The sequence below is a fragment of the Bos grunniens genome, chromosome 10 (genome assembly GCF_055505025.1).
Source record: "Bos grunniens cultivar Pamir isolate PY7600 chromosome 10, Bosgru_T2T1.0, whole genome shotgun sequence".
In the NCBI taxonomy this organism is placed as follows: Eukaryota; Metazoa; Chordata; class Mammalia; order Artiodactyla; family Bovidae; genus Bos; species Bos grunniens.
Genome location: NC_141174.1, coordinates 30,470,158 through 30,486,603, shown reverse-complemented (window position 1 = coordinate 30,486,603; position 16,446 = coordinate 30,470,158). Strand labels below are relative to the sequence as shown.

The window sequence follows — 16,446 nt, the reverse complement described above, 5'->3', positions numbered from 1 at the left end:
TTTAAAGAACTTCCTTACCAGGCTGAAAGTAGGGGAAAGGTCTTCATTTTAGTGATTATGGTATGCAGGGTTCTCTAAAGTGCAGGTCCCTGCCAGGTCTGAGGGTGATACTGGTCTGAGAGTGGACTTGATCCTAGTCTGCTCTTTTGTATGCTCTTTGACTTCTCCCTATCCTGCTATCTGAATCCTAGATCCTAAATCAATTTTCCAAAATTTGTGTATTTTTTTCATTTGTAAGATTATACTGGTGAACCTTGGACCACCTATGTCTGAAGTAGGCTCTAAATGAAAATGCTTTTTTCCTAAAGGTTTTCAATAAAAATTTTAGGTAGTAATGATTAATTTTCCTGTGCCTCCTCTCCCTCAAATGAACACCAAAACTGGAAAAAGGCAAACTGTATACAGACTTATTGCCAATTTGAATACTAGCTTAAAAGTTATGTTGTATTTCTCTCCTGACAGCTGTGAAAGTTGTGTGGATTTACTCTTTGTGAGAGGAGCTGGAAACTGTCCTGAGTGTGGCACTCCACTTCGAAAGAGCAACTTCAGGGTACAGCTCTTTGAAGATCCTACTGTTGACAAGGAAGTTGAGATTCGGAAAAAAGTGCTAAAGATGTAAGTGTTAATGCTTGAATAATTCAGTTCACAAAGATTTTGACAGTTATTTCTATAATTGATGTAATTATTTACTTGTAGAAATGTGGACAGTTTGGCGAGTAAGTATAAATTGATGTATGGATTTGTTCAATGTTAAAAATTTATTAAGTTCTTTGAGAACTCAATAATATTATTTAACCTTTGTTAGAGAAGAGTAAATCTTTTTTATTGAAAAATAGTTATTTTTTATTTTTAGCTGCTCTGTGTGGCTTGCAGAATCTCAGTTCTTGACCAGGGAATGAACCTGGGCCACAGCAGTGAAAGCCTAGAATCCTAACTACTAGGCCACCAGAGAACTCCCAAAGAGTAAACCTTCTGAATTCATGGCTTCACAATTTATTTGCTTTATTTATTCTTTAATGTACTTAGTAAATATATATTGAGAACCTACTCTGTACAAACAGTGTTATGCATATTAGGCCTTAAGTACGAAATGGCTTCCCAGGTGGTGTAGCGGTAAAGAATCTGCCTGCCAGTACAGGAGACATAAGAGACTTGGATTCCATCCCTGGGTTGGGAAGATCCCCAGGAAACTCACTCCAGTATTCTTGCCTGCAAAGTCCCAGGGACAGAGGAGCCTGGCAGGCTACAGTCCATGGAGTTGCAAGGAGTCGGACACGATTGAGTGACTGAGCGTGCGTGCGTGCGCACACACACACACGTATGAAATGAGTGTAATAGCTACATACCTTGCTCTTGTAATGCTTACAGTATAGTAGCTTGGATAGCATTAAAATAGGCAAACAAAACAAATACGTGATTATAAATTGGGAAAAATGCTGTGAAGTTAGGGACTAAATATTGTTGTGAGTTAGTGATGTTAGATAAGACCCGAGGAGGTAACATCTGTTATTGAAAGCTATTAGAGAAAATTAGGGTTAGCTACAATTTGACTGTGTGGATCACAATAAACTGTGGAAAATTCTGAAAGAGATGGGAATACCAGACCACCTGACCTGCCTCTTGAGAAATCTGTATGCAGGTCAGGAAGCAACAGTTAGAACTGGACATGGAACAACAGACTGGTTCCAAATAGGAAAAGGAGTACGTCAAGGCTGTATATTGTCACCCTGCTTATTTAACTTCTATGCAGAGTACATCATGAGAAACGCTGGACTGGAAGAAACACAAGCTGGAATCAAGATTGCCGGGAGAAATATCAATAACCTCAGATATGCAGATGCCACCACCCTTATGGCAGAAAGTGAAGAGCAACTAAAAAGCCTCTTGATGAAAGTGCAGGTGGAGACTGAAAAAGTTGGCTTAAAGCTCAACATTCAGGAAATGAAGATCATGGCATCCGGTCCCATCACTTCATGGGAAATCGATGAGGAAACAGTGGAAACAGTGTCAGACTTTATTTTTGGGGGCTCCAAAATCACTGCAGATGGTGACTGTAGCCATGAAACGAAAAGACGCTTACTCCTTGGAAGGAAAGTTATGTCCAACCTAGATAGCATATTGAAAAGCAGAGAGATTACTTTGCCAACAAAAGTTTGTCTAGTCAAGGCTATGGTTTTTCCAGTGGTCATGTATGGATGTGAGAGTTGGACTGTGAAGAAGGCTGAGCGCCAAAGAATTGACACTTTTGAACTGTGGTGTTGGAGAAGACTCTTGAGAGTCCCTTGGACTGCAAGGAGATCCAACCAGTCCATTCTGAAGGAGATCAGCCCTGGGATTTCTTTGGAAGGAATGATGCTAAAGCTGAAACTCCAGTACTTTGGCCACCTCATGCGAAGAGTTGACTCATTGGAAAAGTTGACTCTGATGCTGGGAGGGATTGGGGGCAGGAGGAGAAGGGGACGACAGAGGATGAGATGGCTGGATGCATCACTGACTCGATGGACATAAGTCTGAGTGAACTCCGGGAGTTGGTGATGGACAGGGAGGCCTGGCGTGCTGCGATTCATGGGGTCGCAAAGAGTCGGACACAACTGAGTTACTGAACTGAACTGAACAATTTATTTTGATACATCTCTCTGTGTGTATATGGGTACATAAATATTTCTAGTGTTCTTTTTCTCTTATTTAACTTTTTACTTTTTGTTAATAGTTTTGAATTTTATCTCTCCTTTTGCTGTAAGCCACCTTATTACTTTTTAGGTTATGGTTAGAATTAGTATGTATCTAGGTGGTCTACATTTCAACTTTGTTCACCGGTTTTTTAGCAGCATCTTTCTGGGTACTTTATCAATAATCCAAGTTGCTCTTTTATTTTTTGGATTACTTCTTAGAGATAGTCTCTCTTAGATTCTTTTTGTTTTTTTGTTTATTTTAAATTTATTTATTTATAACTGGAGGATAGTTGCTTTATCATGTTGTGTTGGTTTCTGCCATATATCAACGTAAATCAGCCATAGGTAGGTTCTCTTAGATTCTTATCTTTTATCATTAAGCCCTTTGATTTTCTAATTTTTCACAGGCACATTACATTATTTATACATTTTTTCCTTTCTTTTTTGCCATGTGAGATCTTAGTTCCTCAGCCAGGGATCAGATCTGTGCCTCCTGTATTGCAAGTGCAGAGTCTTAACTCTTGGGCCACCAGAAAAGTTTCACATTGTTTATAACTTGTCTTTATCTAGCATTCTTTAGATTATAACGGTCATGAAAAATAGAAAGGTGTCCTCTTTCTGGAAATTAGTGAATCTATTTATTAGAAGTAAACAATATAAAAAACCAAATATTCCAATGATAGACCTGTTTAAGCTCATCTCCCATTTCTTCAGTGTTCTAATTTCTTTATTTTTCCCTTGTCTTAGGATTTTACATATTGCACCATTCTCTTCACTCTACTCCTTCTCTGTAGTCAAAAGAATTTAAAAGCAACATTCTTGGTCTAGTTACAAACCTGGTGTCAAGAAAACTGTTTTACACCATAAGCAGTTCTTTTTTATTTATCATGTATGAATTAGGTAAGAACAAACCAGTTAGATGATATTAAAAGCAAGTGATATGTAATATGTTCATTTTTTTCTTCTTAAAGATACAATAAAAGGGAAGAAGACTTTCCTAGTCTAAGAGAATATAATGATTTCCTGGAAGAAGTGGAAGAAATTGGTATGTATTTAATGCTTGTACTTTGGTATGCTAGCCTGTATGCTTTTATCTTTTAGATGCCTAAGAGAATATTTCATATAAAAGTCTCTGACAAATTTTGTTGTGGTAGTTGATGTTTACCTAATTACTTTCCATTGTACCTAAAAGACATACTTAAGTAATAAACATTTTGTCTTAGGAAAAATATGATGAATAGAGGTACTACTCCTTTATAGCTGGAAAGAAAGGTATATATATGTGTATATATTTTCTGTATGTTGATGATGTATTAGAGTAAATGAGAACAATACTCAGTTTTAAAAAATAGAATTTCCATTATCTGTATCCATGGTGATTAAAGCCATAAGTTGTTTATTCACCATTTATGATTCTGTGCATGCACTAATTTGAAAATACTATGAAATAGTTGAATGTTGAAGTGACATTCTGTTATTCAGTGTTACTGTAGAATCAGAAGGTAGAGTAATCTTGGTGCTTATTCTTTCTCTTGTGATTAGTCTAAACGAAGCTTTCATCAAAAGAAAGCATTGTTTCTGTTTTTTTTATTTAAAAATTTATTTATTTTTAATTGAAGGATAATTGTTTTACAGTATTGTGTTGGTTTCTGCCATACATCAACATGCATCAGCCATAAGTATACATATGTCCCTCCTGTTTCTGTTTTCTTAAATAAGATTTTAGAGATGCTACAAAGTCTGAAATTGCTAAAACATCAGTTAAACTTGCCATAATTATTCAGGGCATCAGAGGGCAAACACACTGAAACCATACTCACAGAAAACTAGTCAATCTAATCACACTAGGACCACAGCCTTGTCTAGCTCAATGGAACTAAGCCATGCCCGTGGGGCAACCCAAGACGGGCGGGTCATGGTAGAGAGATTCGACAGAATGTTGTCCATTGGAGAAGGGAATGGCAAACCACTTCAGTATTCTTGCCTTGAGAACCCCATGAACAGTATGAAAAGGTAAAATGATAGGATACTGAAAGAGAAACTCCCCAGGGCAGTAGGTCCCCAATATTCTACTGGAAATCAGTGGAGAAATAACTCCAGAAAGAATGATGGGATGGAGCCAAAGCAAAAACAATACCCAGCTGTGGATGTGAGTGGTGATAGAAGCAAGGTCCAATGCTGTAAAGAGCAATATTGCATAGGAGCCTGGAATGTTAGGTCCATGAATCAAGGGAAATTGGAAGTGGTCAAACAAGAGATGGCAAGAGTGAATGTCAACATTCTAGGAATCAGCGAACTGAAATGGACTGGAATGGGTGAATTTAACTCAGATAACCATTATATCTACTACTGCGGGCAGGAATCCCTCAGAATAAATGGAGTGGCCATCAGGGTCAACAAAAGAGTCTGAAATGCAGTACTTGGATGCAATCTCAAAAATGACAGAATGATCTCTGTTTGTTTCCAAGGCAAACCATTCAATATCACAGTAATCCAAGTCTATGCCCCAACCAGTAACGCTGAAGAAGCTCAAGTTGAACGGTTCTGTGAAGACCTACAAGACCTTTTAGAGCTAACACCCAAAAAAGATGTCCTTTTCATTATAGGGAACTGGAATGCAAAAGTAGGAAGTCAAGAAACACCTGGAGTAACAGGCAAATTTGGCCTTGGAATACGGAATGAAGCAGGGCAAAGACTAATAGAGTTTTGCCAAGAAAATGCACTGGTCATAACAAACACCCTCTTCCAGCAACACAAGAGAAGACTCTACACATGGACATCACCAGATGGTCAACACTGAAATCAGATTGATTATATTCTTTGCAGCCAAAGGTGGAGAAGCTCTATACAGTCAGCAAAAACAAGACCAGGAGCTGACTGTGGCTCAGACCATGAACTCCTTATTGCCAAATTCAGACTTAAATTGAAGAAAGTAGGGAAAGCCACTAGACCATTCAGGTATGACCTAAATCAAATCCCTTATGATTATACAGTGGAAGTGAGAAATAGATTTAAGGGCCTAGATCTGATAAATAGAGTGCCTGATGAACTATGGAATGAGGTTCGTGACATTGTACAGGAGACAGGGATCAAGACCATTCCCATAGAAAAGAAATGCAAAAAAGCAAAATGGCTGTCTGGGGAGGCCTTACAAATAGCTGTGAAAAGAAAAGCGAAAAGCAAAGGAGAAAAGGAAAGATATAAACATCTGAATGCAGAGTTCCAAAGAATAGCAAGAAGATATAAGAAAGCCGCCTTCAGTGATCAATGCAAAGAAATACAGGAAAACAACAGAATGGGAAAGACTAGGGATCTCTTCAAGAAAATCAGAGATACCAAGGAACATTTCATGCAAAGATGGGCTTGATAAAGGACAGAAATGGTATGGACCTAACAGAAGCAGAAGATATTAAGAAGAGATGGCAAGAATACACAGAAGAACTGTACAAAAAAGATCTTCACGACCCAGATAATCACGATGGTGTGATCACTGACCTAGAGCCAGACATCCTGGAATGTGAAGTCAAGTGGGCCTTAGAAAGCATTACTACGAACAAAGCTAGTGGAGGTGATGGAATTCCAGTTGAGCTATTCCAAATCCTGAAAGATGATGCTATGAAAGTGCTGCACTCAATATGCCAGCAAATTTGGAAAACTCAGCAGTGGCCACAGGACTGGAAAAGGTCAGTTTTCATTCCAATCCCAAAGAAAGGCAATGCCAAAGAATGCTCAAACTACTGCACAATTGCACTCATCTCACACACTAGTAAAGTAATGCTCAAAATTCTCCAAGTCAGGCTTCAGCAATAGGTGAACCGTGAACTTCCTGATGTTCAAGCTGGTTTTAGAAAAGGCAGAGGAACCAGAGATCAAGTTGCCAACATCTGCTGGATCATGAAAAAAGCAAGAGAGTTCCAGAAAAACATCTATTTCTGCTTTATTGACTATGCCAAAGCCTTTGACTGTGTGGATCACAATAAACTGTGGAAAATTCTGAAAGAGATGGGAATACCAGAACACCTGATCTGCCTCTAGAGAAATCTGTATGCAGGTCAGGAAGCAACAGGTAGAACTGGACATGGAACAACAGACTGGTTCCAAATAGGAAAAGGAGTACGTCAAGGCTGTATATTGTCACCCTGTTTATTTAATTTATATGCAGAGTACATCATGAGAAACGCTGGACTGGAAGAAACACAAGCTGGAATCAAGATTGCCGGGAGAAATATCAATAACCTCAGATATGCAGATGACACCACCCTTATGGCAGAAAGTGAAGAGGAACTCAAAAGCCTCTTGATGAAAGTGAAAGTGGAGAGTGAAAAAGTTGGCTTAAAGCTGAACATTCAGAAAATGAAGATCATGGCATCCGGTCCCACCACTTCATGGGAAATAGATGGGGAAACAGTGTCAGACTTTATTTTTTTATTTTATTTTATTTTATTTATTTATTTTTTTTTTCAGACTTTATTTTTTTGGGCTCCAAAATCACTGCAGATGGTGACTGCAGCCATGAAATTGAAAGACGCTTACTCCTTGGAAGGAAAGTTATAACCAACCTAGACAGCATATTAAAAAGCAGAGACATTACTTTGCCAACAAAGGTCCGTCTAGTCAAGGCTATGGTTTTTCCTGTGGTCATGTATGGATGTGAGAGTTGGACTGTGAAGAAGGCTGAGTGCCGAAGAATTGACACTTTTGAACTGTGGTGTTGGAGAAGACTCTTGAGAGTCCCTTGGACTGCAAGGAGATCCAACCAGTCCATTCTGAAGGAAATCAGCCCTGGGATTTCTTTGGAAGGAATGATGCTAAAGCTGAAACTCCAGTACTTTGGCCACCTCATGCGAAGAGTTGACTCATTGGAAAAGACTCTGATGCTGGGAGGGATTGGGGGCAGGAGGAGAAGGGGACGACAGAAGACGAGATGGCTGGATGGTGTCACTGAGTTGATGGACATGAGTCTCAGTGAACTCTCGGAGTTGGTGATGGACAGGGAGGCCTGGCGTGCTGTGATTCATGGGGTCGCAAAGAGTCGGACACGATTGAGCGACTGATCTGGTCTGAATCTAGGTTTGGAAATAATACAGAAGTTATAGACTATGAAAATTAGAACAAGCCCAAGAGAATTAAATAATTATCTTTTTTTTCTTTTCTCAAACCTGAGAGCCAAGCTATACTCATGTTATTTCTTAAAATAGAATTATAATAAAACTTATTATTCTGTAAAATATTTATATTGTACATTTTTTAGACAATTCAAATTTCTGAGGAATAGAGTATTCTAATTCTTTTTATTTCTTTATTAACTGAGAAAAACTCAAAACCTTTTATTTCGACAGTTGTTGAAACTTTTCTAAAATAGCTGTTTATTTATTATATCATAGCGAGTAGCACATACAGAACACAATTTAGCCTTTTTTCTGATATCTTTTAGTGCCTTGGAACCATTGCTTTTTTATTCTAATTGTATTCATTGTACTTTGTATGTAATAGCAACCCTGAATGGCTATAGATTTTAGCTGAAAAGATGATAATTTGGGGAGTGCTAAGGTAAAGCAGAAAAGTTAGGATATAGACTGAGAAGATGAACTGAAAACAAATTTGCAAAAATGGGCAAGTGTGCAGGTATGTATAAATCTGGCTATACTTAGATATTTGGTTTTGGACAGGCAGTTGGACAACAAGCAGTAAGACATACAGCTTACATTTATTCTAAAGGTAATGTGACTAGTCAAAAGTCTAGTCAGGCAATGAAGGGAGAGCAGATTACAGGTGTCACAGAGCAAGTTGAATACATGGTCACAAATCCAAGCAGTCAGGTAAGATAAATAAAATAAATTGATAGACCAAGAAGGAGGGGAAGGTGGAATCTTGATTCTGGAACAAGATTTTGGTTGAGCCATGATTTTGAAACTACATTTTTGGTTTTTTTTTGCTGTGACATTATTTAATTTGGAGATATGAACCACCTGAGGGCCTGTAGGTAAAATCATGGCCAGAAGTGGGAGGTAGGAGTGACAGGTAAGAACAAGTCTGAATATTAGGGCTTACAATACTGTCATTTTTTTCTTTATTAGATAAGGAAACTAGCCCAGAACATTTAATTTGAAAGTGATTCTGCTAATATGTATATTCATGAAGGACTAACTTTAGTTGCAGTATGTTGACACTCTCTTAACCAAATTCTGCTTAGTTGGCTTATTGGAGTAACTGATATTTCCCAGTCCCTCTATAACATGAATTGACTGATGATTGAAGCACAATCAATGCATAATGTATCCTGTCCATTAGAAGATGTCTTTAAGTATACTTCTGTACTTCTCTCACCAGTTCAGTTATATATAAAGTTGATTGCATAGGTTATCAAACCTTCTTATGCCGGTTATACTTTTTAATTGTAATTAATTTAAGTAGTTTGTAAGACTGGAAAAATTATAGAACTTTAGAAGGATTCTATTTCTGAAGTCCTTGGTCCACTTGAAAAAAATGGGAACTGAACAATATAGATAACACTTACGGTTTATACAAGAAGGAAGCAGAATTCCCATTAAAAACTGTACCTTAACTGTATGTTATTACATTAGAGAGTGACTGTACACTTAGTGCATATGCTTTAAGTTAAAGTGTTCAAGGAGTGTGTATATATGTTTCACCTCTTTGGCAGACTTTTAAAAGTAATCCACTACTGATCCTGATCATGTTGGACAAAGAGCAACTAGTTCTTTTGCATTTGAAAATATTGATGAAGTTTGGGACCTGGCCTCATGGATTCATAGTTTATTTTCTGAACTTCAGGTCAATTCAGCAAATATTGTTCTCTGTGAATTATTTACTTGCTGAGAATGTGTGACCTTTGTGTTCAATAGGTTCATATTCTAAAGGGGAAGATAATTATGAAATTATAATTTAATGTGAAGGTATATGGGCATTTATTTATAAAGTATTTCAGGAATATAGATAGCAAAACAATTCAGCATTAGAAAGTAGAGGTAAAGTTTGAACCACAGAACACACAATCTTAAAAGATGAATAGTTTACCAGGTAGAAAGGGGATGGAAGAAAGTTTGTAGCAAAGACAAAGTCACAGAAATACATGTTGAGCATGTTGGATAATGTAGCAAGTGTTAATCTGTTATAGGGAGATAGAACCAGGGGAGTGACTAACAGACTGGACCTGGGTTAATGAAGGCTTTGTAAGCTAGACTGTAAGGGTTAAGATTTTATTGCGTGGCTAGTAGAGAGGCAGCAGAATATTGTGGTGAAAGTGAAAACTGAAAGTGAAAGTCACATGCACAACTCACTCATCTCACATGCTAGTAATGCTTAAAATTCTGCAAGTCAGGCTTCAACAGTACATGAACCATGAACTTCCAAATGTTCAAGCTGCTTTTAGAAAAGGCAGAGGAACCAGAGATCAAATTTCCAACATCCATTGGATCATCGAAAAAGCAAGAGTTCCAGAAAATCATCTACTTTTGCTTTATTGACAATACAAAGCCTTTAACTGTGTGGATCATAACAAACTGTGGAAAATTCTGAAAGAGATGGGAATATCACACCACCTGACCTGCCTCTTGAGAAATCTGTATGCAGGTTAGGAAGCAACAGTTAGAACTGGAGATGGAACAACAGACTAGTTCCAAATAGGAAAACGAGTATGTCAAGGCTATATATTGTCAAGCTGCTTGTTTAACTTATATGCAGAGTACATCATGAGAAATGCTGGGGTGCATGAAGCAGAGGCTGGAATCAAGATTGCCAGGAGAAATATCAATAACCTCAGATATGCAGATGATAGCACCCTTATGGCAGAAAGCCTAGAACTACAGAGCCTCTTGATAAAAGTGAAAGAGGAGAGTGAAAACGTTGGCTTAGAGCTCAGTATTCAGAAAACTAAGATCATGGCCACTGGTCCCTGATATCACCTCATGGGAAATAGATGGGGAAACAGTGGAAACAGTGACAGACTTTATTTTTTTGGGATCCAAAATCACTGCAGATGGTGACTGCAGCCATGAAATTAAAAAGACACTTGCTCCTTGGCAGTAAACGTATGACGGACCTAGACAGCATATTAAAAAGCAGAGACATTGCTTTGCTAACAAAGGTGCGTCTAGTCAAAGCTGTGGTTTTTGCAGTAGTCACCAATGGATGTCAGAGATGAACTATAAAGAAAGCTGAGCGCCGAAGGATTGATGGCTTTGAACTGTGGTGTTGGAGAAGACTCTTGCACTTCTTGGACTTGAGGATCCCTTGGACTGCAAGGAATTCCAACAAGTCCATCATAAAGGAGATCATTCCAGAGTTTTCAAAGGAAGGTCTGATGCTGAAGCTGAATCTCCAGTACTTTGGCCACCTGATGTGAAGAACACGCTCATTGGAAAAGACCCTGATGCTGGGAAAGATTGAAGGCGGGAGGAGAAGGGGACAACAAAGAATGAGATGATTGGATGGCTTCACCGCCACAGTGGACATGAGTTTGAGTAAACTCTGGGAGTTGGTGATGGACAGGGAGGCCTGGCGTGCTGCAGTCCATGGGGTCGCAAAGAGTTGGACGTGACTGAGCAACTGAACTGAACTGAACTTACCGTCTGAGCCACCAGGGAAGAACAAACTAGAATAGGTAGTAACTAAGAGAGATAGTTAAAAGGGATGTTTTAGAGCTAGAGTATTTGAGTGAATAATTTCATGTAAGAAATTATTCTTACATGCAGTGGCCATAGGACTGGAAAAGGTCAGTTTTAATTTCGATCCCAAAGAAAGGCAATGCCAAAGAATGTTCAGACAACCGCACAGTTGCACTCATCTCACACGCTAGCAAAGGAATGCTCAAAATTCTCCAAGTCAGGCTTCAACAGTACGTGAACTGTGAACTTCTAGATGTTCAAGCTGCTTTTAGAAAAGGCAGAGGAACCAGAGATCAAATTGCCAATATCTGTTCGATCATCGAAAAAGCAAAAGAGTTCCAGAAAAACATCTGCTTCTGCTTTATTGACTATGCCAAAGCCTTTGACTGTGTGGATCACAATAAACTGTGGAAAATTCTGAAAGAGATGGGAATACCAGACCACCTGATCTGCCTCTTGAGAAATCTGTATGCAGGTCAGGAAGCAACAGGTAGAACTGGACATGGAACAACAGACTGGTTCCAAACAGAAAAAGGAGTACGTCAAGGCTGTATATTGTCACCCTGCTTATTTAACTTATATGCAGAGTACATCATGAGAAACGCTGGACTGGAAGAAACACAAGCTGGAATCAAGATTGCCGGGAGAAGTATCAATAACCTCAGATATGCAGATGACACCACCCTTATGGCAGAAAGTGAAGAGGAACTCAAAAGCCTCTTGATGAAAATGAAAGTGGAGAGTGAAAAAGTTGGCTTAAAGCTCAACATTCAGAAAACGAAGATCATGGCATCTGGTCCCATCACTTCATGGGAAATAGATGGGGAAACAGTGGAAACAGTGTCAGACTTTATTTTTTGGGGATCCAAAATCACTGCAGATGGTGAATGCAGCCATGAAATTGAAAGACGCTTACTCCTTGGAAGGAAAGTTATGACCAACCTAGATAGCATATTGAAAAGCAGAGACATTACTTTGCCAACAAAGGTCCGTCTAGTCAAGGCTATGGTTTTTCCTGTGGTTATGTATGATTGTGAGAGTTGGACTGTGAAGAAGGCTGAGCGCCGAAGAATTGATGCTTTTGAACTGTGGTGTTGGAGAAGACTCTTGAGAGTCCCTTGGACTGCAAGGAGATCCAACTAGTCCATTCTGAAGGAGATCAGCCCTGGGATTTCTTTGGAAGGAATGATGCTAAAGCTGAAACTCCAGTACTTTGGCCACCTCATGCGAAGAGTTGACTCATTGGAAAAGACTCTGATGCTGGGAGGGATTGAGGGCAGCAGGAGAAGGGGACAACAGAGGATGAGATGGCTGGATGGCATCACTGACTCGATGGACGTGAGTCTGAGTGAACTCCGGGAGTTGGTGATGGACAGGGAGGCCTGGCGTGCTGTGATTCATGGGGTCGCAAAGAGTCGGACACAACTGAGCTACTGAACTCAACTGAATTGAACTTCATATGAGAAGTGAGTTAAGAAAGTGTAGGCTAGGATGAATTGCAGTATTCTTACCTTGAGCAGTTGTATGGTATTAATCTAGAAAATAAAAATGGGAGAAGTGGCATTATTTTTTACTGTTTTGTTGGGTAGAGAGTATGGAAATGAGGCAAAGACCAGTTTCTGCCCTTTTAAGTTTTGTTAGGTTGTGACTCACACCACTTCCTTAAGTGTCATTGTTCTGATTGTTACGGTATAAATAAAAGTTTTTTTTTTAGACTTCCTTTTAAAATCTTGTTTCAGTAGCTGTTTATTTTGTGTCTTATTTCGTTCTTTTAAAGATGATTAGTTAGATGTTTGTGATATCTGTATTTGCTATCTCTGTGTTAATCAAAAGCATGGTTTTCACAACTCTTGAGATAGGTATTTTAATCTATTTTGCATTTGGAGAGGAGGCACAGAGGGTTTAACTGTTGTTCTGGAGATCACATTGCTAATATATAATGTAGCCAGACTGAACATAGGTTTTCCTAACTTACAGAGCCCATCAAAGTACTTCGTAGTCTCAGAGATTAGTTAATAGTCTGAGTCTAGAATATGGAGTGCTGTTTAGTATAGAAGAGTTGGAGAAGACAAAAATCTATATATTGGTGCTATAATTTTGAAGGCTCTTAAAGAAGTTTGGTAGGAAGGAAGATAGGAAGGTGCTGTTGAGGTTAGAATGAAAAGAATAAAGTTGGTAGGATGGCTAAGGAGTCAGTGTTTGAGGATTTATAAATTAGGGATCAGTCACTGTTATAGAAATTCATTATGAACCCTTTGAATATGATGAATATAAAAAGTTTAGAGCACTGTAATTTTGAGTAGTGGCATAAAAAATTACAATAGAAGGGGGCACATAGGAAGATGGACTTTCTTATAGCTTTGACAATGGGCCCTTTTCTGTGGTTATGACAATCTAAACATAAAAATTCTTGTTCCTTTTGGCCTCAGGGATTATCTCAAAGTTTTGTCCTTAGTTTCATAATAAACATATTATTCTTTTGGTTTAGGGTATTTTTGTTTTAAAAGGGTGAGAATGTCCTAAGGGCTTTAATTATGAATTCTGGATGTCAAAAAGACTGCAGAATTGCACTTAAATAACATTAAATCTTTCAGAAAATACAGTAGGTTTTTTGTTTGCTTTTAATACTTGACTAAAGACAGGTCAACATCTGAGCTAAGCCAGTAACCAGGATAGATAAAAGACCAAATAATTGTTATAGAAAATTCTTTTCTTTCTTCTAAGCTCTTATACCCATCTGCTTCATTGTATTATGAATGAGACTCGCCTCATCTGATGTTTTCAAAATTGTAATCCACTTTTAGTGTTTTTCTCGCTCTGTTTTTTAAAGGAAGAGATTTGTATTACTTATGATTACGGTTTGCATCTATTATGTTGTTATTACCTTTGCTTTCTAAATTAAAAAAATGAAATAAACAAATTGGTTATTTGCGTTTCATTAAAATTCATAGAATTTTTAATAAGCATAAAATAGAAATTATCTATAACAGATCAGTTTCACTTATAATTTAACTTTACTGTTTCTAATTTCTGTTTAATGAGAAGTTTTATTTAGCACATTGTCTAGCTTTGTGATAAACTGTAACTTTTTTTTAATTGCTCTAAACATTTTAATAAAGTTCAACATAGGATATCAATTTGATTAACTTTACTTGTCAGTAGATTCATACCATAAGAAACAAAGATTATTTTTTCCCTATAGTTTCTCATTTGCTTACTTTGCCTTTCTAAATAATTCAATTTTGTAATTATAAAGGTCATTTAAATTCAATCTGTGTTTATAAAGATAATTATAAATATTAGCATTTTGATTTCTTTGTTATTTTAGTGTTTTGGAGATATGATTGATATGCAATATTATATTAGTTTCAGGTGTATAGCTTAGTGATTCCATATTTTTATGTATGATGAAGTGATCATTGCAATAAGACCATTTACCATCCATTACTATAGAAAGTAATTACAGTATTATTGACTATACCCAGTCCAGTACTGTTGCCTGGAAAACCCCATGGATGGAGGAGCATGGTAGGCTATAGTCCATGGGGTCGCAAAGAGTCGGACACGACTGAGCAACTTCACTTCACTGACTGTGTTCCCTATGTACACGACATCCCTGTGATGTATAACTTATTTTAAACTGAAGTTTGTACTTCTTTATCCACTTTACCTGTTTCGTCTATCCCTCCCATACCCGTATTGGTTTATTTTTTTTCTCTTGTAATAATTCAGCAAGAATTTCTCGAGCTCTTACCAGATGTTTCTTTTTTTAATAGACTTTATTTTTTAGAGCAGTTTTAGATTCACAGAAAAATTAAATGAAACGTGCAGAGAGTTCCCTTATACCCCTTGTACCTCACATACACACAGACTCCCCCACTATCTGCATACCTACCTGAATGACAAATCTGTTATAATCAATGAACCTACATTAATATTGTCATCTCCCAAGGTCCATAGTTTACATTAAGGTTTACTCTTGATGTTGTATGTTTTCTGGGTTTGGATATATATAATGGCATGTATCCTCCATTATAGTATTGTACAGAATAGCTTTAGTACCCTGAAACTCCTCTGTGTTCTGCTTATTTGTCCCTTCTTCCCCTCAGTCCTTGGCAACCACTGATCTTTTTACTGTCTCTGTAGTTTTGCTTTTTTTAGAGTATCTGTTGAAATCATACAGTGTGTAGCCTTATCAGTTGCCTTAGTAATACACATTTAAGTTTCCTCTCTGTCTTTTTTATGGTTTGATGTGCTGTGCTCAGTTGTGTCTGACTCTCTGTGACCCCATGGACTATAGCTCGCCAGGTTCCTCTGTCCATGTGATTTTCCAGGCAAAAACACTGGAGTGGATTGCCATTCCTCCTCCAGGGATCTTCCTGACCCAGAGATTGAACCTGCATCTCTGGCATCTCCTGCATTGGCAGGCAGATTCTTTACCACTGCATCGCCTGGGCTAACCCTTTGATAGCTTATATTTGGTGCTTAATAATATCTCATTGTCTGGATATACTCTAGTTTATTTATCTACTCAGACTACTGAAGGACATCTTGGTTTTTTCAGCAATGATGAATAAAGCTGCTGTAAACATTCATAAGCAGGATTTTGTGTGGACATGGTTTTTAACTCCTTTGGATAAATACCAAGGAGTGCAGTTGCAGGAGTGCAGGATTGTATGATAAGAGTATGTTTCATTTTGTAAGAAACTCTCAAATTGCTTTCCAAAGTGCTATGCCATTTTGCATTCCCACTGCAGTGTATGAGTGTTCCTGTTGCTCCACATCCTTGCCAGCATTTGATGTCATCATGTAGGAGCATGGATTAAAGCAGATTATTTAGGGTAGATCAAACCTGCTTATAGGTCAAGCTAGAGGAAGCAGTTGTAAGTAATTGGAGAAGGAATCTAAGGGCTAATAATAGAAGCATAAAGATTAGAGAAATCCAAGGGAGATCTGAATTGAATTGCGGAATAGGAGAGACAGTGATGAGGACCCTTATTTAGATGAGCTTATATTAACACTGAAAGGGGTATGGCTGTGGGCGGTACTTTAAAATATGAGTTTATATTCATATAAGTTAAAAACATTTTTTGTCCAGAGAGTTATAATAACCTTTAAATTTACGTATGTAAACTTAAAAGGGAGTT

General features: G+C 37.9%; 1 protein-coding gene across 6 annotated transcripts in view; it reads left to right on the top strand.

The window, feature by feature from the left end:
* MNAT1 (MNAT1 component of CDK activating kinase) overlaps positions 1-16,446 on the top strand; it is a 210,418-nt gene that overhangs the window by 54,749 nt on the left and 139,223 nt on the right. For all 6 annotated transcript variants that reach the window (XR_015134235.1, XR_015134236.1, XM_086320401.1 and 3 more), the window contains exons 2-3: positions 463-615; positions 3,644-3,717. Coding sequence is in view for 4 of the 6 variants with exons in the window: in XM_086320401.1 (XP_086176527.1) it covers positions 463-615; positions 3,644-3,717 (227 nt within the window). In the remaining 2 variants the exon portion in view is untranslated. The remainder of the gene's footprint in view (positions 1-462; positions 616-3,643; positions 3,718-16,446) is intronic.